A 25,130-nucleotide genomic window follows, 5' to 3' on the forward strand; every position below is an offset into this window, starting at 1 on the left:
AATCACCTTCCCTTGCTGATAATTGTTATAGTGACACATCGCATTCACAATTACTTTTGGTACAAAAGGTCACAAATCAAATAAGTTTAAAAATGTACAGTATTGCATTGGTCATGGACAGTATTGCTAAGAAACATGTTCGTATCATAATCATTTATATGTGTGATAGTATAGGGGGTTGCTTTCACAATCATGTTTGAAAAGGGAAGTTCAGATTTACTATTCCAGTACCACTCCAAATACATAAAAAAAATAAAAAAAACATGTGTATGCAGATTAACTGTCAGAATCCAATGAAATGCAACTAATTGAATAGTAACTAGTTAAGGTTGTGATTTATTGGAGTTATTTTAGACCAGGAGTTGTTCTGCATTACAAATGTTGTGTGCTTACGCTATTCAGTCTCAACGTGGCATTTGTTATAGTAATTAGTTGTTTAAATAAACATAAACTGTCATACAGACACTTATAAAAGGAATCATGGTAAATCTGCTCAGTAAATTACTGTAGCAGTTTCCCCATGGGTTATACTCATTTAGCATTTAGTTTACCATGGTTTGACATGTTTTTTAAGATGCTTTAGTATACCTCTCTTGGCTTTACAATGCTTACCTATGTTTTACCGTGCTTTTACTACGCTTTATTACACTTGCTTTATTTTTACTATGGTCATTTTTTTTATAAGGGTGCATGCACTACTTCTTTTTTTTTTAATATGGTAGTTCCCGAAATGCACTGCATTGTACCCCCTTTTTATCAGTCCCATGGATGTACAATACCTGGCTGAAAGTACCTGGATTTATGGTAATAATTGTATTGTGACAGTGTTAAAGGCTATCGACACACTACTTTATCTGAGATAATTAACATTATGTTACAGGTTTTTAAGGTATGCAACTGCTGTCATCCAGATATGAGGACTAATACATATATAATAATAATAATAATAATAATAATAATAATAATAATAATAATAATAATAATAATAAGTGCTAAATGGGGGGTTATATGCATCATACACATGTCATCAGCAAAAAACACGCTATCATATAATAATAGACGTATCCCCTCATCTCAACCCCACACGACCAGCATGACAGTAAACACAGACACAATGAAGCGTTCTTACCTTTGTACACCGGTAAGTTAGTGATCAGCAAATGTGTCAGCCGCACGAACAGCGCAGTGTGTGGTTTTCATTAAGTCTAGTGTGCAGAAAGAATACATTTTTTTCTATGTGTAAATATCAGGACTTTCTTCCTATGCATCGGGACGTGAGACATTTGCTAGGAAATCGGGACTGTCCCGACCATATAGGGACTGTTGGCATGTATGCAGTAGTAAAAGTTTTTGTGTTTTGAGGGAACACTTTGACGTTTTAATCTGCATTTGTAATGAATTTTGCAAGTCAGCCTATTGAATTTAATGGCTGAAGGCAAACCACAAACCACACAAAGGCAAGCATCTTACCATTCAACTAAAGTATTATTAACTTGTCACCACTAGGAGGAGATTTATTACACATTTCACATTTTGAAAACGTGTTAATTGAATTTTAATGCTGCTTCAAGTTTGTATTAAACAAGAGATAATCGTACAATACATTAAATATTTAAAAAAGAAATGTAAATGAGTAAATAAGTCTAATGCATCATAAGCAATCAGATACACATTTAAAGGGTACATCAGCACTACATTAAAGATGAAACATAAACTATCCCACCTGGCTGTTCCGAATGTATTTGGTCATTGTATAATAATCCGTATGCGCCTAAACATCTGCATACCACACTGCTATGTCCAAAATCACTGTTCTCGAGCATCTCTTCAGAGCCAAAAAACATCTGTCTTCTTGTTGAAGAACCAAAGACTGGTCGGAATGCAGACGTGATTTGTTTGAACTCTGTATTATTATTAGACCATTATCATTATTATTAAGGATACCTTCTACATTTTTCAAAAATGTATTTTCTTAATTGTTTAATATACATGTTTGCTGTACTATATTAAACACACCCCACCATATTTAAAATGGTTGTCCAAGTTACTCCAGTTGAGTACTGTACATGTGAAATATTTTGGTTAGAAACAAATTTACCTACAGAATACAGATTTTAAGTAAAAACAAAGAAGTTTGCTTTTGTTATCATGCTACATTCTGGAAATATGGGTGGGAAAACCGATGTTTGTTGTGGCTACTATTCTGTTCAATTTAACTTCTAGGCTTGTATTATTAGTCATATTTGCCATGAAGATATCTCTTTGGAAGACATTTGGCAGGCAGACTTAAGTTTAGTATTACTGCTCCCGCCCCTGCATAGATTACGCCCTCTTTAGAGAGATTTATGGTACACTGTACAGCTTTACCTCCTGTTATAAAATGCTGCAACAAAAAGTGGGGCTCTCTTTTTAAAATGGCAACAGTAACAAACCAGCGGAAAGACATTGTTTGCTGGTTGTTTTTTTTAAGAGCCAGCAAAGCCACGATTAGTTGATTTATTTGTTTGTGAAAAGGTGGGAAAAAGGCTGGTACTCTGCAACATCAACTGATAAGGAGAATCATACATCAAAAGCAGTGATCTGCAGTAAGAATGACACCATTTAAAATATCCTTGGAGAAAAAAATACAAATTGGGGTGTTTTGATATTTAATATTTCCTGCTTAGGGATTAAGATCCTGATTTTTAAAGCTCGATAACTTACACTGAGTATCAAAAAGCTCCTAAAAAATTAATAAGTACACAACATTTTGCATATTTACTTAGAATCCACTTACTAAGTTTTGAAAATTTATCCCATATTGTATTCCGTATGCACATGTCACATTGTAATTGTTAGCTACATTTTGGGAGTGCCTCATCCATTTGTGACGAATAGTGTTATCCCGTTGCAGAAAATATTGGGCCTATCAGAATCTAGATCATGGTAATGTACTTTTGCTTGGTTGTTATAATGTAAATCTTAAGAACTGCTCATCTGAATTAAATGAAACTTTGCACATGGACGCTTTCCTATAACAATCTAAAACAAAGTTTATAACAGAACCATCCATAGAGTGCAAATACATTTTAACTTTTTTGGCGGACACAGAACACAACAGGTGTCACAAAAGCGATTTTGCATTCGTTGCAACCAATGGCAGGCATTATACTGAAATTAGAAATTGCAGCTGGAAATCTCTTAACCTAAAAAAAAACAGCTACTTTAAATATTATGTTATAAAAATAAATGTGCGTAATGAATAGTCTCCTTACATTTGTGTTTCTTGTATCTACACAGAAACGAGAATCCAGTAGACTTAAGCCTTTCGCAAGTATTGAATTTCATCACTGTATTCAGGACATTTCCGAAGCACAGCTCTGGGCCTCCATCAGTCTTTGTTTTGTTGATGTACAGTACAGTGAAACAGGAGGGTAACAAAGGAAGATAAATGATGTGAAAGACACAGTTCTATGAGCCATTTGAGCTCTTAAAAGCTAGTAGTGGTAAAATAATGTAAGTTTTAGCAAGAGCTGAAATACTTTAATTTGGGTGACCAGTAATATTTTTCTGGTATTGTGGCAATGTGCTCCGCCTCTGTGTGCATTTCTGTGTTATATGTTGCGTGTGGTGTGTTAATGTTGGTGTATAGATATTGCTGCACGGGATATAAATGGGTGTGTGCAGCACGAGTTATTTAAAATGTATAATTGTATTTAGGCACGGGATTGCACATCACTTCACGTGCATTTAAAGTATATAATATGCAAGCACGAGGTTGCACATAATTAATTCACGTGCTGGGATTCAAGTGAATAATTAATTAGTAATTGAATCCCGGCACAACAGTATATATAGATGCACGTTTCACTCACTCGGGGTTGTGTGTTCGGTGAGTGGAGAACGAGTGTGCGCCACAGACAATTTACCATATCCATTCTGAAAACGGTATTCATTCATTGTCTCGTCACACATCTACATATCATTTTAGCCATCCTGAATACTGAACAGAAATCGTTAAGATCGTACCTTTAACAAATGCTGTGTTTATTTACAATCTCTTAATGAAAAGTCTTTCAGTTTCCTTTTTTGCAGCCATTTTAGTATGGGAATGTACTGAAAGAGTTCAAGTTCCTGACACCTGGCCCATGACGTTTACGTCAATTCACAGTGCACATGCTCAGTTAACTGTATAAACCGCTATACAGTAAAATGGGAATATACACTTACAATATTACGCGTAAATTGTGTAATGATGCAACGTTGGTCATGTTCATATTTTGGAATATAATACCCTTAGGTCGGAAATACACTTAATCAATATAGAGTTAAGTGTGGTAGACTGTACTGGGAACCATAATTCACAATATTGGTGTAATTATAAAAAAAAAATGGTAAATGGTAATATTCCCACATGAAATGACATTTGTTACCACACCTCATCTGTAGTAGTCCCAAGAGCGCTGAGACTGAAATACCCTCTCTCTCTCAGAACAGTAATCTTTCCAGGTCATTGTTGAGCTCACAGACAGGAAAATGTGTTGGGGTGCATTTTACCAGTGCCGTGGATATTCCATATATCCACACAGGGTGGGGGTGTTCCATCAAATACACTGTACTAATATACATAGTGCATGTTACTGCTGTGAATTATTTTTCAAATCGCTGAAAGCATCTTCTCTGTAGCCTCTCCTGATAGCCTTTACTTTACTGTGTTTACCAACCAAATCCAATTTTTCTAACCACCACCTCTTCATTCCATTTCACATAAATGTTAACAGCTTGGGTTGGTCTGAACATTAAAAGATCATGTGACTATCCAGGGTTACACAGTGAGTCCGTGGTGTACAGGGCTTCACAACCAGGTCCTGTTACCAGTTAATTTGACCACACAGCCTGCGTATTCAAATACTAAGCTATAAATAATAATTATTCCTTTATTAAAAACTGCTTTACATAGCAATTGAGAATGACTGTGTATAAGGGAATATTTTTTATTGCAGGGAAAGGTTGTTAAAAACCTCTTATTGATCTGTGTGATATTAGTCCCTGACTTCGCTAGTGCACCATTATCTGAATACTTTAGCAACGGATATATTCGTAGGTGGGTGGGGACTCCAAGTACTGATAAAAGAAATGTTAGGCAGTGACACAGCCTAAACCAGGGGTGGGCAAAGTTAGCTCTTTGTTCCAACCATGTTCTAAATTAACAATAAACCTTCACCCTTTCCCTAAAGCACTGTAGGTAATTATTTCATTTTAATGTTTGAGCCTGATGTGGAACGTCCCTTCCAGGACCTGAATAAATTGGGCACCCCTGGCCTAAACCCAAGTTCTCTGTTTATATCAACAGCCCCTGCACAGTCTGGGGTGACACACTGTAAAACTATCTTACTGCCGTGACTGGGACAGTGAGTCACTGTAATTATTCACTCTGGACTAGCTATTCCGAGAAGCAGTTGATGTTAACTATGGCATACTTGGTGGGGCGGGGGAGTGAGTAGGGGGCTGCGAGGGTGGGGATCAAGCTGAGACTGGCAAACTTGCATTACTTGAGACACAAGCTGACCTCCATTACATTTTGTTTCAAAGGTTACAGTAAATATGCAATGAAAGGTTTTATTTACTGTTTTTAAAGTGTTTTTCATCCTCCTCCTATGAAGGTTTTCGGGACACCATGAATCCCCATGTGATGACAGAAACGCCATTTTCAGTGTCTATCTTATCAGATGTTATTTTTTGAACGGTGTCCTTCGTATATATTTTTTCGATGTTAACAGCAGAGTATTGTACTCAGCTAAACAATTGTAATCTATATAATAAATACTTGTTTACCAGGTAAGCAGCTAAAACACAAGGAAAGAGAAGCAATTCGAATCTGCTCTGGGGCAAACAGTGTTCCCAACATTTCTTCTTATTTTTGCTTGTTGTTTAGTTAGCAATTTTGGCCCAGAGATTATCCTACTAAAGTTCAAATGTTGCCTCACCACGGCAAGGTTTTCACGGAGGCATGACTTAAAATAGCTAATGTGTGCCGTTTACATGTTCTGTTGGTGAACCAGTTCACAATACTACTTAGACCAAAGGACAATAAGATTAAAATCCAAGCTTTTATTCCTGGTAGTAGTTTATTTACCAGAATAAAGCTGTGGATTATTAGCTTTAAATTGATTGGGACATGATTAATAGAAATATAAATAAATAACCACCCCATTATTTAGAAGCAACACCACACACACAGAATGCACCAGATAGACAGCCTACCCATTAATACTCATACGGCTTATCTTCACTGCAGTAGCTGGCAGGGACTTAACAGGCTAAATGCTTTGGACTGATCAACATGTATTTCACCTAGTAAAGGTTTTTATCCGTAGCTGTATTAACAAGGTTATAAAATTCTAATAGACTTATCTGTATGGAATGTTTATCCCTCTCTGATACCACTAGACCACTAGTAATGCCAAGGTTAAATTAACCAAAAGAGTGAGACTTTTGCTGGAGGTTGTGTGTGATTGCTGAATGTTCATAGGAGAAGGTGTGAGATGCCAATGTCAGAAGGAAATCATTTTAAACTGATGGAACGTACAATGTTTCCCCCTTATGATTTTACTGTAATAACTGTATGTACATGTTGTGCTTGCTTATTTACTGCTTAATGCAACAGCATCAAAAAAAGGTGAAATACCTACCTGTACAGGCTTGACATGTATAGTCATTCGGGTGGAAGACATTTTTTGTTTCATTTTCCACTGTGAGTGTGTGACAGAGCGAATGAATCCAAGTCAACAATCTCCATCCTGACCTGTGAGGGAACGATATAACAGGAACAGTGTGCCCCGGACTGGATGGTTTGACAGTTCATTCCAGGGTCAGTTGGAAGTCGGCCATCCAAAAAGGGGGCGAAGCCACACCACTAGAAGTCAGCGTCTTACTGCAGTAGGCGATGTGTCAATCATGGATTGGAGGAGACGTGGTTGTACCAAAGGGGGCTTGACTGAAGTTATATCAGGGTGTGTGGCCGAGCGATCTGTTCCTTTGTTATGGTTATGGAAAGACTTGTACAGGACGAGCAAAACTGAAAGTAACCGTGAGTGTTTTGTATTTGTGTTTGTTATTAACTGTTTATTTGTACTTATTAGACCGCTAAGCAAACTTGGAGCTGTCGCTGTTAAGCCAGCATCCAACCTAGATTACAAACACTGCACCAGTCACACTTAACTGTGTATTCACCACCAGCACAGGAACACTGTGAAAGGACGCAGAGTCGCGCCTGTACATTGCCTTTGTGCATTATTATTTTGGGACTGAAACCCTGTATTGTTTGGCTGTGCAATTACACATTCCTGTGTAGTTGCCAGCATTTTTATTTAACTGTGCCAAACCGTGAAAACAAATTAAAGAAACTGTTTGGACTGTGAACACTGTTTGTTGTCGTTGTTTGAGCACTGCATCACCTCTACACCTGCGCACTACAAGCCACTTTGCCGCAGAGTGTTTTGAGTTTTGGTACTGAATGTTGCATATTTTTTATTGTTTTTATGAAAAAATGAAATTAATTTGCTTAATCTTTTTGTATATTGGGGTATTTGCTGCCCATGGTCCTACACCTCATTAACTGTATTATGGCAGGTATTTCTGTTTTCTTTTTACCCATTAATACCCCAGGGTTTCATGTTCTAACACAAGAAAATCCCTTCAACTTACACATTACAAAAGCTTTAACTAGTGCGTGCAGTAAAATAGACACGTAGTTCCCTGTCCCAGAACGGGTATCTTCCAAGAAATATATAGGAAAAGCTTTTCCCAAGTACCTTAGGTGAACTATTTGGCTGAATCTTCTTTCCTACCCCGGGCAGTTTCCAACTCACCAAAGGTGCCAGACAGTAAATGCCCAAGACAGTAAGTGATATGGTTGTGTCATGGAGTAGAGTTTCTTTTACATACCTGTAGGTTCAGGGAGTCAATTGGGCCAGTCAGCCAGATGGAGAGTAAAAAAAAAAACCACAAACAGGAAACAAACAAGTAAACAGTTACAGTTGTGTTCAAAGAAATAAATAAAAAATGCACATCATGTACCATATTAAGAAATGGGGGACCACGGAACAGATCGAGGAACAAAACAAAATTGCCTTTTTAATAGATCATGGTACGAAAAAACAAAATGGTTGACTGTGAGTATTTGGAGTTTGGTTTTTTTAAGTTAACGCTTCTTAAAATATATACAGTATACCCCAAATGGTGTAAAGCTTTTTTGTACTCTTTTAAAAAAAATAAATACAAACAGCTGCTGTTTTGAACAGTACTTTGTTGTGTGATTCTCCTGATATCCTTTGCTCTCCCTGCTAATTCAGAGCAGAATTGCAGGCCACAATATCCTCACTATAGTACTGTGTGACAGGTTAGTAGGGAAACACAGCTTTTAACAATCCCTAGGCTCTAGGCTCTGTACAAAAATGGTATAAGCTGTTGCACTTTTAGTTCTTTACCACTCTGTGTAAATCATGTGTTACCTGCTTGCATGATGGGTTACTGCAGTTCAGGTGGCATTACAGCTTGGGATCCCAGGCCTGCCCTAAACTGCTGTCTATGGATGGAGGAGGTTGGTTCTTAAAGATGTTTGTAGATTTTGTGGTTGCACCACTTGTTATCATCTATTAACTCTGAATATGTAATTGAAGAAATTCTGCAAATAGCTCAATAGTAAACAATAAACCAATAACTGCTTATGTAAGTATGTATGTAAGTGTGATACATCTCATTTTTAAGTTGGATACATCTTTTAAAAATATATATATATGTGTCCAGCGGGATTCCAGACAAACAGTCAGTCATATAAATGGAGTATTGTATATTTTATCCTCTACACACTAATAGCATAATAATAGCGTATCTAAAGTGTATGCAAATATGCAATATGTGGCAGTGGAAATACATTTTGATGCTTTGAAAGGCAGTGCTGAACCACTATGCCCACACGGAAATGTGGATTTTTTTTTTTATTTTTTTTTAGTAAATGTATTTTTCTAGTCCATCTCACTTACAGATAGGCATCTAATATGAGGTGTGAGAAAGGGAGACTATATGTATAGCAGAACCAGGGACAGTCCCTAAATGTCTGATTCATTTGAAACTGCTTGTTAGTGAGCACTGGTTTATCACATGGTATGGGTGTGTGATAAATGTGGGTGCATTTTAGGGTGCAGTACCACCAGTGAAGCTGTGTCTTAGCAACAAGTCATTATAGTGTACCTGGGACGAAGGATCACCCAGGAGGTGGTACTATATGTGAAATAACAGGTTATGTTTATAATTTAATTAAATAACTTTACTCAAGCAGATTAATTTGATTATTTATTATTTGCTCTTTAATGTGGAACAATCCATACGGTATAGATTTTACTATTCGCTGTACAGCTTATGAACTGCCAGCATTTTTTTCTGTTTTACCAGTCTGTAACACACAAAAAAAAAGTTATAGTGTTTTTAACTGCTTTAAAAATGCATTACAAAAAACAGCCTTCAGATGTGTGCTATAAAAGCTATAATGCCGAGCTATAAGAGTTGGTTGATTGTCATTTTCATAGGGTCAGGAACGTCTAACAAGGGGGCAACAGGATTCTATTAAAACAGAGTTGAGTCATTACTCTTTCAGATCTTTGCAAGGGTGGGGCTTGGCCGCCAAAAGGCTTGAAACTGGAGAGGAAAGGCAGATGCTGAATTAAGAAGTTGCATTCCTAGTAACTGCAAATAAATGCCTACGGGGAGTCAGATATCCTTGGGTACGCCTGGGTTATTCAGTTTGGCTTGGCACTTCAATCATACATTTGCAGCTGTGTCTAAATAGAATGAACAGTCTCTTTAGTGTAAATATATGTTGCTATGTGAAGTCCATGATCCCTCCCAAATACAGTGAAAACAGATTGCAGCACTGCAGTTGTTTTTGTACACTCTGTGCGTGGAAGATAAAGACCTTAGTGGAGCGCTTCAAAGGAGTTAGATTGTTCTGGTCCTAGACTGGGTGTTGTGCATAATAAGACTAACCAAAGAGCTGTGATTTGTCTACAACACTTCAGAATAGAGTACTTATTTTAGTATAAGTAGTGTTTACGCACACCTACCATACATCTGTGGCACGCAAACTACAAAACTCCAAAATTAAACAGTGTACTGGGATTTCAAAGTGTCCCTAAAGTGAAAATTTTACTCACTGCGACAGGCTTTCAGTGCTTGTCAGCAATTCACTAGTGTAGATAGTGCAATTTGTTTTGACAATTAAAATCTGTTCACATAAAACTGTTACCAATAAGCTATGATATTTTTTTTGGAAAGCATGTTGACTATCTTACGGTGCATTCCTTGGGAATGCTAAAATACTACATCATCAAGTTTTTGTTTTTTTTTGCTAGCTCAATTTAGCATTTTGATCATGTCATCAAATTCTATCCTCATACCTTTATCACCTATTTTATAGGTGTTTTCTGTTACATTATCCGGTTGACATTTCATCCCCTGATGCTCCTAAATCACCAGAGAGCTGCAATCCAGCTACTATAAATAGCTGCCACCTCCCAATTAAATACATCAAAAGGAGCAACAGGTGGTATAAAGGCAAAAATAAATCAATAAAAAGCAATGTGCTGTTTAAATACTACAGTGTATTACTGGATCATGTTAGACTTGCATTTGCACTGGATTGACTTTTAATCCAAGCAGCAGACTCAAATTCAGTATAGTAGATTGGGGCAAACCCCCACAACACAGAAATTTGAAGAATTACCACCGTGTAACAATTATTTATTTATTTATTTATTTTGTTCCTGGGTAGTAAGTGTTATTTCCTAATTGCTTATGCCTCAAAAGTATAGAAAATGGCTATTATTCCCCACAAACTTTGCTTTTGTGACCAGGACAGTGATATTTTGAAATGTACCTATTTTCCAGAACATTCCAGATAGATTCAGTGCTGAGTAAACTTGGAGTAACTTCTAGAACTTTCTAGAACTTTCCAGTAATATAAATAGTAGTATAAATACAGGGGCTTTAAGCCCACTAGTTCAGTTTAGTTCCAGCTGCCTAAGTGGATACATATATGCATTTTTCTGAGATGGCATCAAGGGCATAGGAGACTTCAAAATGGTGGCATTCCTGATGGGTCTCCAAGGCGGTTTTACCAAGTTTCCCTGCTATCTTTGCCTTTGGGACAGCAGGGACACCAAGGCGCACTACCACAGGCGGGACTGGCCACAGCGGAACGAGTTCTCTGTGGGGAGGAACAACGTCAAGTAGGAGCCACTGGTGGACCCCCGGAAGGTGCTGATGCCACCACTGCACATCAAATTGGGCCTTATGAAACAATTTGTCAGAGCTCTAGATAAGGAGTCGGCAGCCTTCAAGTACCTTCAAGACTTCTTCCCTAAGCTGTCTGAGGCAAAGGTCAAAGCCGGTGTCTTTGTCGGACCACAGATAAAGAAGATCCTGGAGTGCAATGAATTCCCCAAGAAGCTCACTAGTAAGGAGAAAACGGCTTGGAACAGCTTTGTCGCAGTGGTTCGGGGCTTCCTGGGCAATCACAAGCCCGAAGACTATGTGGAGCTGGTTGAGACTCTGGTGAAGAACTACGGCGCAATGGGCTGTAGGATGTCCCTCAAAGTCCATATCCTTGATGCTCATCTTGATAAATTCAAGGAGAACATGGGAGCGTACTCGGAGGAGCAAGGCGAGCGCTTCCACCAGGATATAATGGACTTTGAACGCCGCTACCAAGGACAGTATAACGAGAACATGATGGGAGACTACATTTGGGGGCTGATTCGTGAAAGTGATTTACAGTATAATCGTAAATCTCGAAAAACTACTCACTTCTAAATCTTTTGTAGTCATTTTTGTATTACTTTAGTATACATACATGTTAATTTGGATTCATATGTTATTTTTTTCTGACTTTATGTGAACGAGAAGACACAAATTCGCCCGTTTTCTCATTGGAAATAGGTAAATTTCAAAATATCACTGTCCTGGTCACAAAAGATGTGGGGAATAATAGCCATTTTCTATACTTTTGAGGCATAAGCAATTAGGAAATAATACTTACTACCCAGGAACAAAAATTGTGTTACATAGTGTTATGCAATGTAGAGAAATTTGCAGTCATTTAATGTGATAGTAAAGGGAAGCAGAAAGGAACTCCACATTTGGGTTATTATGATCGATTGTAGTGAATACTAAGAAAATAAAGAGTGCTTTTTGATGTATTTACCTTGCATGAATGCCAAATCTATATAGTAAACACACTGACAATATGCTGCAATGTAACACAGGTTTCTGCTCCAGGTTTACAATACTGTTAACACAACAGTGTTATACCTGGCCATTCAACAGAAAAAGCAGGGATATAAAAATGAATAATTCCCTTTATTTATTTTCATTTTCACCGCTAAGAACTCTGTGCTGAATGTTAGTTCTAAAACAAAAAAGGAAAAGCTGAAGGACCTGAAAGTTTTGTTTTTAAATGGGGTCCTTTATCAACAAAAGGACTCTTTACAAACACAGTCCAATAAAGAAGTGATTGTTCTGTGTGCATGAACCACACCGAAAGGTTTGCCATAACAGAATGATTTTCTGAAGTTAAATGAGGGCTTGCTATTGTGGAGATATTTCATTGAGGATCCCAGACCAGATAACAAGGCTTAGATTTTAGCATGTGTCATTCTTCGTTTATTATTATTATTATTATTATTATTATTATTATTATTATTATTATTATTATCAGTAATTAGCAGAATGTTACAGCAGATTTTACAGGGATTTGTTTTGTTTCCTTTTTTTCTGTGCTGTCCACAGTTTTATAAAAATTAGAGATTGTCTTGAACATGTTTTGTAATTCGGTTTCTCTTCCTGATTACTGGTGGGTTAGTGTAAGGTAGATGAGGGAGTAAAACACTGGGATCAGTTTATGGTCATCTTTATGTTGGTAAACTAAACACTGATACATATTTTTAAGGTCTGCATTTATTAAAGTAGTTAGGAAGGTTCTTACCTTATAAGAGCATGCTGGGTGTTTCCTGTAAAATTGAATCAGATAACAAAAAACACCATATGGAAAAAACAGGGAATGTAAACACACTGCACAGCAATGTCTGTTTTGTGATACAGTCAAGAGTACAAAAGGCTAGACTATTGAAGAATGCAAATCAATTGAACAGGATTGTGGGGAACAACAACTTTAAATGCTAACTATTAGGTGACTAGTGCCTAAATAGAAATGGTAGTGATTCAGTTTAAAACATTGTACTTGCCTTCTTACCCAAGACCCAAGCCCTGTTTTTTAAATGAAAGAAAGGGTCTTTGTTTGCTTGATGCACAAATGGAAGTGAAGTTACTGAATCACTGCTTTAAACTGGTAGATAATTTATGCTGGCAAGTATTACACCATGAAGCAAAGCAAGCAGGTGCAGAACTTTGTTCAGATATTCATCAATACACTTTTTTATGTTTTCTTTATATATATATATATATATATATATATATAAGAAAATATTAAAACCAATACATTTTTTTCCAAATTCAGCAGATGAGATTATAACTTATAGTTCCAGTTCTATAAAATTTCACAAGGATCAGGTAAAAGTCAGATGAGCATTTAAAGCTGTCTCATATAGAATTTCATTGATACTACTATAAATGCCTCTGTGTTGAAATGCACAAAGGACCCCTGTCTTTTGTACCTTCCTGTTGGCGAAAGGCCACACTTTGACAAAACATAATTGAAATTAAGAAAATTTGATACATCAGGGGAAATAACCACTTGGCTGCCCACGAGTGGTCTCTTAAGCTGCACTATCCTCAAGTGGTGCATACCAGCTTGTTTTCAGCACCCTGCTGTGTATTGCAATGTGATACAGTAACTTGACATTTAACATGATCAGTAATCAACCCCTCCTGGGTAGTGTTTCAATGTGCACACATTTGTTGTATTTGTAAGACCATTGCAATAGTTCAACAGACCTATTTGTTCAAAGAGTTCATAGAGATTCCTGCAAAAGTCCAAGCATATGTCCCCTTCAGACCCTGGGTTCATAAATTAGTACATTACATTTTATATAAATGAATATATAAAATTACTGTTGTGTAAAATGTTGGAAAGCAGTTTAAAATAATGGCTTTGTTCAGCCTATATATTTTGTGTTTTATTTATGTTTTTAATATTGGGAATGTAAGGGATGTATCAAAATTAATAAATAATAATAGCTCCTGGAAATACCTTTTTTTGATAAGCATGCTGGAAATTTTAGTGAGATCCGATTGGTAAGTAAATTAATTTCTGTATAAATCATCTTCCCTGGCAAGAGTTTAATTTTACTCAGTATTTTATGACATATCCAAACTAGCTTGCTTAGTAAATTGTCAGTAATCTGAGAAACAGCATGTGATTCTAACAACTGATTAACAATAAGGAGAAGTTTAACTGGCCCTTCCAGGTCTTCATTTTCTGTTTCTTTTACTGATTATATATTAGACCTGTAACAAAAGGAGTAAGGGAAAATACTTCACAATAGATGTAAGGGAACCTTTTTTTCTGAATACTGACCTGCCAATGATTTGCAGATAGCTGTGCTACATATCAAGTCCTATCCTTCAAGCAGTGGTTCCCAACCCTGGTCCTGGGGACCCCCTGTGTCTGCTGGTTTTCATTCCAACCTAACTCTCAGTTACTTAACTAGACCCTTAATCGAACTGATAATTTGCTTAATTAGACCTTTTTAATGGTTTTCAGCTCTTAAACAGTTGCAGATTTCAAGTTAGCTATAACATTTTGTAACTTGAAATCTGCAACAGCTGAGCTGAAAACAATTAAAAAGATCAAATTAAGTAAATGATCAGTTAAGGGTCTAGTTAAGTAATTGAGGGCTCAGCTGGAATGAAAACCAGCAGACACAGAGGGTCCCAGGACCATGGTTGGTATCCACTGATTTAAAGTAATTTTAGCTAACAAAGTAATTCCATGAATCTTATCCATTTTGTATTTCCATTAGCTACAGTTCATAGGTCTCAGCTGAGCAAGCATGTACTTTTCATTTTTAAAAAGGCTACACTAAGTTCTCAGTTTGCTTACCTTGTCGTCCAGAAAGTCTGTTAATGCTTTCCTTCCATGGTCATTTCACCCCAGCATTGTTCTTTGGGCCAAAGCACGTCACTAGCTAAAAGCACATCAGTCAATAGGGGAAGCAGCTGATTGGTTATTGTCAGAAAAAAGCCAGTGAAGGGGTTGGGGCAATTCCCCCTCCAGGTGAAATAACCCAGGAAGTGGTAGGCAGTCTAAAAGCATGGCTTGCAAACTGAGATTCCTTTACCTAGGGTAGTACCAGGTATCATGTTTTCAAAATGAAAATACGTGTTTGCTAAAAACATATTTTTCGTTCAAAACTGCCCACCCTCTTGTCAGTTTGCATTGGCAGTAAATTAATAATATTTGGAGTACCAATAATAATATGTGAGGTATGCATGGTTGACCTTACAAATCCCCAGCCTTATGCCTAACTAATTGTGAAGATTGTGATGTAATTGTGATGTATCTACTGTACAATCTTAAAATGATATCTGCAGTCTTTCACAAAAAACTTCAAACCTTGACTGTTAGCATAATTAATTTGTCATGCATTCCTTCAGCATTATTCTGATTTATACAACATGTATGGCCTGTCTGCTATAAACAAGGAGTGTGTTTATTAAGGGTTACTGTATATCTACATATTGTAAATATAATGGACTCATTTTAAGCATTTTGTTTACATTTATTGCTGGATTTCTAATATATTAAAAGTTGAGAGTGAATCAATAATATGATATATCTTTTACTTAGGGTACCTAAAAGTAACAAAGATTAATTGGGCCCAGTTTTTCACTGGGCAGGTTTTCCGTTTTATTGTAGTGGCCATTAATTTGCCTGCAGTTTGTCCCCAGTGGCCCTTGAGGTTTGAAACAGAAGACTCCCCAAATCTTTTTATGTTGCACACAGAGTATAAGCATCTTCTTTTAAGTTAAGGATAGTATTATGTTTACTATGTTTATGTATTATGTTTCCCATGTTCTGCTGACATCATTTTGCTTTGGTGTTTATAAACAGGTTAATATTTGATCAGTTTATTAATAACACTGGCATTTCTGTGCCCTGATTTAGCCGTTGGAGTTTGCATTCGTCCATGTGTTTTATCTTTGAACATTAGCGGACCACAGCACCACAGAGCACACACAATCCTGCAAAGCTGGATTTTGTTTCCACATTACATTCACTTGCGTGGCACTGTTCCCATGACTGCACTTGGCACACATAGAACTGTGTTTGAGACTTTACATATGCATGGGTTTCTTTTTTTTTAATTCTAGCTGCTGAGAGAAATCATCAGCCTACGATTTTCAAAATAATCAATTTGCAATCCAGCTGTGTCTTTATTTATGTTTTTTCCCTATTTGTCCGAATTTTGTTCTCATAATGTCCTGTAAAGAGCTTTTTAAGAATGTTATTTTGTATATTAATACAACATTCATTTTTACCACTCATATCAGAATGAAACTACCTGTATAAAAGTGCCAGTGTATGTTTATAATAAAGACATTGCACTTCTATGGTGTGATTAGGCTTGAGGGACTGTAGGTGGAATGAACACAAATAATAACTGTGTGTTAAATAAGTACAAATAAAAAAGTATGGTTTAAATGGGCAGCAGTGTGGAGTATGGGTAGCAGTGTGGGCAGCAGTGTGGAGTAGTGGTTAGGGCTCTGGACTCTTGACCGGAGGGTCGTGATTTCAATCTTAGGTGGGGGACACTGCTGTTGTACCCTTGAGCAAGGTACTTTACCTAGATTGCTCCAGTAGAAAACCCAACTGTATAAATGGGTAATTGTATGTAAAAAATAATGTGATATCTTGTAACAATTGTAAGTTGCCCTGGATAAGGGCGTCTGCTAAGAAATAAATAATAATAATAATAATAATAATAATAATAATAATAATAATAATAATAATAATAATAATAATTAAAATAAATATTTACTATTGTGCAGAGACAATACATGGGGACACTAGGACCAGATGGAAGCTACTGGGGTCAGGGTTGGCGCCAGTTCAAATTAATTATTCAATTTAATGATATGTCAATTGTTTAACGGTTTAATTGGTTACCATTTAACATGTCTGTGTTTGTGAGTGTTTGGATGAGGGTGATGGTAGGAGATTGCTAGATTAAACGGGTCCCAGGCGGGAGATTTTTTCTGACCGGGAGACTGGTCTTGAAAACGGGTCCTGGTCAAAACGGGAGACTTAACAGATGTGGACACCCCTTACCTTGAGAGGGTTTCATCCTTACAAAATGAGATACATGTTCAGGAACACACTGAATATAAACAATTCCATATATTGACTAAAGAAAACAAATGAGATCCTAAAGAATAATCTTTGGTTACTGTTTATTTTATTACAAGTTTCTGTTACCAGACTATAGAGCGATGCTGTAAGTGGGTCACAGAATGTGACAGCCAGGTACCGTAGGGACAGGTCTGCAAGGTCTAATCTCTTAATCTAATCCACCCACGAACAGGTTTAACAGAAGGAAGAGTGCTGTTAAATTCATGTTCTGTTCTTGAATTCTGTTTAGTTCTTGAATTCTGATTCCATCATACAGATTAACTACAGTTGGGTGTTAGAAAGTACAAACAAACACAGTACTTTGCCGTTTTCTGTCTGTGAAGAGCTGCTCTAATCCCTGTAATTAAAAGCTTGTTTTCCCATATCAGACTCAAATAAATCTTTTAAGATTACATTCATGATTATTTTTTGTTTAACAGCAAAAGCTTTTTTGTTTTACTTTTGTATTTTTAAAGTCATTGTTAATCTGGTGCTGTTTCATTTTTAGTTTTAGTTGGAGTAATCACGTCTCACTATTCAGGAATGTGTTTTTAAATGTAGAAAATTAAATTATTTTGTACACTGCTTCAAAAATGTGCAAGAATGTTTTAATCCTTTAATTACTTGGACAAGGAATGTATGCTTTAAACTTACGTTAAGTAATTTATTAGTATAATTAGTTAAAACAAATATATGGAAGCACCAAAGTCATTTTATTTGGCAAAGGGTATTTTAGTGTACTCCATGTGAACATGCATAACATGTAGGCACACGTGTTTTATAACACCTTGTAAAAACTAGCAAAAGTAAAAACTTTTATACTATATACTGATATATAGAGTGAATACATTCTCCTAAGACAGATACTATAGAAAGACTGAGAGGTAGACTGATAGATTTATATATACATTAACTTGCTATTTTATGCCATAGAAACAATTTACTACCTCAGTTTATCCAGATGATACCACTGCACTCCATGACAACATAACATCCCAGCTGATCACTTCAACTGCAAAAATGTTTGTCCTTGGAATACTCCCACTGTACTAAGATTACAATATGTTGCTCCACTTATTAATAAGTAACCAAGGTAGGTTTAGGTCCAAAGTGCTTTGAATGTTCTTGGTCATTGTAGTGCATTCCAGCACTGCCCTGATTGCTTCTTCTGCCAAACACTTAGACGTTTCTAAGAGCTGCAAATTCAACAGATCAAAGTAAGTTCTTTGACCATGTTTTTACTTTTAAAATGATACAAGTAGTAATATGTATATGCTATGTACATTACGTTTATATTAGTCAACAAGAAGCATGTCACACGACACTGTTTGAATACATCAAGCAGACATGTTTCAGTGCAGTACGCTGAAGAATGCACTAGCTGAAACGTTTGTCTACGTGGCTAGTTCTGATTGAGTGCTGTCAAGTTTTGGATGAGTGCAGCAAGAGCATATTTGGTTGTCATAAATCAAGCAAGTATCAGATAGATACAATTGTATTTAGATATTCATAGGCACAGTATTCTCAATGACTTGTTACTAGCATCAACATAAAGCAGACTGTATTTACCTTCATGAATAAATCTGTACATCTTTACTGTTGTGCATATATGTTCTCTGTGTAAGTCTGTCAGGATGTGAGTGCTGCAGGAATGAGTGTCCACAACAGGGTGCAGTTACAAAAACGGTTTATTTAAATAACTGTCCCCTCTACCAACAATGGTATCGGGGATCAAACGGTGGGCTTGCAGTCCCAACCAATAATAAAACAATAAACAATAAATCCAGTTCCAGGATGCAAATGTCTGTGCTCTGTGGTGCTGTAACAGTTTTTAGTGCTGTGGCAGTGCAGGTGCTCTGGATGGTAGTGCTGGCTCCCTAGCTTCAGCTCCCATGGTATCCATCTGCCAAAAATACAAAAACAAAACAAACCAGCAGCGCTCTGGCTTGTCAGCGTAAGGGCTGTACTCACGTAGCTGTGTCCACGTTGTACGGTCGTCCTCCTCGCCGTGATCAGCCCCGTGCCACGCTCTGTCCAATCACCGCACACAACACAGCTGATCACAGTAGAGTTGTTTAGCAGTCTTACAGCTACGCCCTTCCATCAAGATGTGACTTCCGGCTCTGTCCTACCATTGAGTTGGCCCATCCCTGTGAAGGCGTACCACCAACCTTACTTATCGCAGATTCATTCTCTTCCGTTCACAAGGTCTCATTTGCAGTTTTTGAAAAATCGCAGTTTTTGAAAAATCACAGTTTTACTACTTATTAATAAAAACTGACAACCTTTGTGCAAAAAAGCTCACTTTCTGACCTCAAGATGAGCATCAACATAATGGCAGGATTATCCTTTTCTTTAGGCATGTGTTTTTGTTAATGGAATGGAGAGTCTGGCACATGGAGCACAAACCTTGACTCAACAATAAAAAAGGAGTTTGTTCTGTCTTTGGTGTCACGTTGGTGTTGGTTCTTATCAATGAAACATGGGCAGTGCCTACCTAAAAAATTATGCAAATGTGGCATGCTGTCAGATTACCAATTACACATTTTATTTGGCACTGCTTCCACATGGCTATATTCTCAGAGGCATCCTGTGATAAGTTTGAGTGGTGTAATGAATAAATAAACGGTCCCGAAACAATGCTTCCCAATAACTTCCGTGTTTTATTTATTTTAAAGCAAAAGAAACCACCCCTCTACCAACTATGGTATCGGGGGGAACACGGCTGGCTTGCAGGCCAAACAGAAACAAACAAAAGAAACCAAAACAGTCCATAATAATCCCCACAGGTCCTGTGCACGAATGTGCGCTCCAAAATGGGGGGGGGGGTCGGGGGTGTGCTGGTGTTTGTGAAGTGAAGGTAGTGCTCTGGTGGTTCAGGCAGGCTCCGTGGCTGCAGGTCCTCAATCCTACTCCTCCTCTATAAACACAAAACAAAACAGCACGTAATACAAAACAACAAAGAGCTCCGGCTGGTCGCTCAGCTTCTCAGCGCAAGGCGAGTCACTGACGTAGCTGCTTCCCCTTTGTACTCACAAAAGTCTTCCCTGCAATCAACCCGTCGCCATGGTTTCTCCAATAGAGGGCCGCCCCGCAGCTGACTGCAATGGAGTCGTTCCGAGCACTTGCAACTACGTGCTCCCCCTAATATGGTCACCTTCCGGTTTCCACCTACCATCAAGGCGGCCCATCTAAGAGGCAGCATACCACAGCCCTTACACAGCGTCCTTTCCGATCGGGAGGGAGATTTACAACATTGATCCTTTCTCTCTCTATCACACATCCACGTACACATATATAAAGACTAATGATAATGACATTAAGATAAATATATTCCTCAATTGCTAAAATAGTGGTTATATACAGTGATTTGTTTATGGGTCATAAACATTCAGATCCTTTAGGATATATATATATATATATATATATATATATATATATATATATATATATATATATATATATAGACACACACAGTCGCCACCTCTTATTTGTGTTAACGTGATTGGCCCACAGTAAGCGATGGACCAATCACCAGTACAGTAAACAAAATAAATGTGTGTATGCAGTTAAATCTTTATTAAGACACGCATTACACTAATAATTTTTTTTATTAAAACCTATGAATGTAATAAAAATTAAGTGCAAAAAAAGTAATGCAAGTGCAGAAATGTACAATACAGATAGGCTACATTACTGCAAACTGTTTCCAATGAAGAACTCTGTGATATGCATCTGGACGGTCTGTTTTTGCAAGTATAGACGGCAACTTTGTCAGCGCTTTCTAAAAAAATCCCAATTCGGCTTTATATCCGGAGGCTGCTCCATAGCACGCCACAGTGTTAAAAACGTAGCACGTATGCTTACGTCATCAGTGTCTGTTTCAGACAGAGCGTCCTGCTCGTCAAGGTGACACAGCTGAGAATTCTTCCTCTCACATCCCCTCTGGTGTTGTCAGAGCTTCAGTTTCGGTTGTATTTTCGTCAGCACTCTCCTCCTCACTATAGAAAACCCAGCATTTCTGAAGCAACGTTGCATTGTTTGCTAACTGATAGAGTTCCACGCATGCTTTAGCAAGCGCACAGCATCTAACAGAGACATTTTATTTACACTGAATTTTTGTGCTGATGCTCATTTCTTAGCTGATTTCTTAGCTGATGCCCTTATCCAGGGCGACTTACAATTGTTACAAGATATCACATTATTTTTACATACAATTACCCATTTATACAGTTGGGTTTTTACTGGAGCAATCTAGGTAAAGTACCTTGCTCAAGGGTACAGCAGCAGTGTCCCCACCGGGATTTGAACCCACGACCCTCTGGTCAAGAGTCCAGAGCCCTAACCACTACGCCACACTGCTGCCTTTTTCTATCCACGCATGCTTGCTGTTACAGTCAGTGCTGTAAACCTGACACTGCGTACAGGGATTAAATAGCCAAGGTACAGTACAAGGGATAATCGCTCAGTAACAAGGTGCAAACAGCTGATTGATCGATCTGTTAAGCTTTTACTACAGTAAAGTGCTGCCTTTTTATTGAAATCTGTGTGAATGGCATGATTGGTGGATTAGTAAGAGCGATTACTACAGTATAAGCAGTGTAGTAATTGCTCTTACTAATCCTGGAAATAACCCTGGACATATTTTGTTAGTGTGGTACCAGTAAAAGCAAGCATAACCTTCAGTAATCTTACAGTTTATTACCGTAATGACCTCTATGCTGGAGTTGATAAGGAAAGGTCTCATGAGTGTTCATAAGACAATGTGAGTAAGCAAATGTCACACAGAATATAACTCCTGACTCTCTTTGCTATTACATTACACTGATATGATCTTAAAGGCAGAAAATGCAAGAAAATGCGAGTTTTGCCCTGGTTGGGTTGGGTGTACCATTTTCCAAAAGCTAGCAGTTGCACAACTTGCCTGCTACTGACAAAGGCTCTATTTTATTCCCAGTAATGGCAGTGCATTCCCATCTAGAGAACAGTTGGAATGCAGTGCACCAGTATTACTGGAATTCAGATAACATTCAAGGCCTCAAGGGCCTTAGGTCAAAGAGTGAAAGGTTGAGACTTTAGTCTAAGTCTAGGATAAGTTTAGTTTCAGGACAAGTGCAAGACACAGCACTTTTACAGTCTAACAGGGAAGGCACAGTATGGAACTAGCAAGTAGAAGACTTTTGTAACAAAATTCAAAGGTGAGCAATTTTTATTTTTATATATAGATTCCTTCAGAATTGTTTGAAAAAGTCAACTAGAAAGAAAGATAAATTAATTTTATGGATTGCAACATCGGCAGTGGCTGAATGTACAGCTATGGCCAAATGTTTTGCATCGCCCTATAGAATGAACTAATTCTGCTTCAAAACTTGCTGAATAGGGTTACGTTAACATATTGAATTACATAACGCTTTGACTGACAAAACGGGAACATGTGACATTCTGAAATTTAACATGATAAACTATTAAGACTTCCGGAAGACTTTTACGATCTCAGTTTCTTTGTAGTTTGTAGTTTCTTTGATTACATGATGTTAAATAAAATAACAGAATTATGTTGATATAGTTTTTTTTAATCATGTCTCAATCCTAAAACTCCAGGTGAGGCAAAACTTTTTGCAATAGCTGTACAGTACAGATATGGGTGCTATAAAAAAATAACTTTGCCGGAATTGAAATACAGAAACCTGAAGCCTAACCTACCTATAAATAGTTACTGTTAAAACATGTCTTCATACTTGCTCATTTAAGATTTTATGGGAGGAAAGATTATAAAATGAGTAATTAAACCATTTCCTTGGAGAAAATATTCATGGAATTTTATTTTTGGTTTCATGTAGTAGATATCAGTCACAATCTCAGAATGTTTTTAAAACTCTGTTTGCTTGTTTAATACAAATAACCATTGTATTGATCCAGCAGAGAAGACTGTAACTTAAGAAGAAATAAATCCAGTTCCTAAATGTTAAGAGTTTGAGGTTTGAGAGAGTGAAGTGATTTGATGAGGCATGGGCATGAGTACAGCAGGAAACTGGTGTAAAAGCAAATAAAATCCTGGTAAATTACAGCGGTTGTCAGTATCGTGTGTTCAGAACTGTCACTGTATTTGCCCTGAGAAAATAAACAGAACGTAGTTTGCAATATTTGTGTTTGTTTGTGGTATGTTTCTTTTCTCCATGCTAGCCTGGTACATTTTCAATAGGAGAATTCCCACAGTATGTAAATGGAATATGAATGGTGATTGAAAAAGGTTGTGATTGTAACAATGCACTGATGAATCCTTTAAGTTTATTGATGTGTTTTCTTTAAAAGTAGAAAGATGAAGGCCCGAGCTCCACCTCCACCTCAAGCTCCTCAGCCAGCCCCTCGTAGGAACTTCCCAGCGGCCCAGCCCACAGCGGCGGAGTCCTCAGAGCAGAGCTCGGGGGACCTGAAAGAGAATGTGCTGCGCCTCACTGTGGACATCCTCATCATCCTGCCAGATGGCATGGAGACGAAGAGAACAGTGAATGGAAGGTGTGTGGTGTTTAAGGGATCGTAGCTGTCAGGTTAATGGATTGACGGGAGGCACCATTTCAATTTAACTATTTATTTAGAAAAATTACAACATTACAGCAAGTGCTGGTTTAACATGGAAGTCTGTCTCTCTATCTGTCGTCTCAACATCTGCTCCCCAGCGGATGTTAACCTACACTAACTCCCCCCACCCAGTTTGGCAACGTAAAGGAACAGTGAACAATTCAATTATCATGACAGTAGCTAACAAAATAATTCCACAAATAGTACTTGTTTTTACATGTAAATTAGCTACATGTATTTGAAATATGCAGATTTTTTTTCTTTAGAAATTTAGTCGTTGCCAATTATTTTTCATTATTTTCTCCCAATTTGGAATGGCCAATTATTATTTGAAGCTCAGCTCACTGCTACCACCCCTGCGCTGACTCGGGAGCGGCAAAGACGAACACACACTGTCCTCCGAAGCGTGTGCCGTCAGCCGACCGCTTTTTTTTCACACTGTGGACTCACCATGCAGCCACCCAAGAGCTACAGCGTCGGAGGACAACGCAGCTCTCGGGCAGCTTACAGGCAAGCCCGCAGGCGCCCGGCCAGACTACAGGGGTTGCTGGTGCGCATAAGCCGAGGACACCCTGGCCGACCTAACCCTCCCTCCCTCACCCCAGGCGACGCTCGGCCAATTGCGCGCCGCCCCTAGGAGCTCCCGTCCACGGTCGGCTGTGGAATAGCCTGGACTCAAACTCGCGACGTCCAGACTATAGAGCGCATCCTGCACTCCACGTGGAGCGCCTTTACTGGATGCGCCACTCGGGAGCCCCCGTAAATATGCAGATTTAAACATGTTTTTATAGAAAAATAGTATATATGATACTACATTAGGTTAAGGAAAGTTCTCAATTTATATGTATTACTTTCAGGAAATCTGTTGCACTTACTGGGTTATTTCACCTCAACAGTGTCTTCTTTGTTAAGCATGTTACTGGCTCAAAGCATGTCAATCAGCTAGATGAAGGAGGTGGTCAAAAAAGAAGCTGCAGTGAGGTGGGGACAATTTCACCCTCAAAGAGACCACAGAAGTGGATAACTAGCTGAGAGCATTGCTTGCAAACAGATATAATGTTTTAAAATAAAAATAAATGTTTACTTTAAATGTGTTTCTTGCACATTTCAGACCAATCTAACAATGGGCTATATTCACTAAAAGGCTATTGCTCCAGACATTTTTATA

The 25,130-nt window shown here is 37.8% G+C and overlaps 1 protein-coding gene across 6 annotated transcripts in view; it reads left to right on the forward strand.

Annotated features, from left to right (window-relative positions):
* Positions 1-25,130, forward strand: part of LOC117400282 (protein cordon-bleu-like) — a 112,748-nt gene that overhangs the window by 14,810 nt on the left and 72,808 nt on the right. For 4 of the 6 annotated variants that reach the window (XM_034920487.2, XM_059022286.1, XM_034920510.2 and 1 more), the window contains exon 3: positions 23,696-23,899. In XM_034920487.2, coding sequence (XP_034776378.2) covers positions 23,696-23,899 — 204 coding nt within the window. Of the gene's footprint in view, positions 1-22,330; positions 22,582-23,695; positions 23,900-25,130 lie in introns of those variants that run through there. The other 2 variants (XM_034920505.2, XM_034920491.2) reach the window with 2 other exon arrangements.

This window comes from Acipenser ruthenus, chromosome 4 (genome assembly GCF_902713425.1).
Source record: "Acipenser ruthenus chromosome 4, fAciRut3.2 maternal haplotype, whole genome shotgun sequence".
In the NCBI taxonomy this organism is placed as follows: Eukaryota; Metazoa; Chordata; class Actinopteri; order Acipenseriformes; family Acipenseridae; genus Acipenser; species Acipenser ruthenus.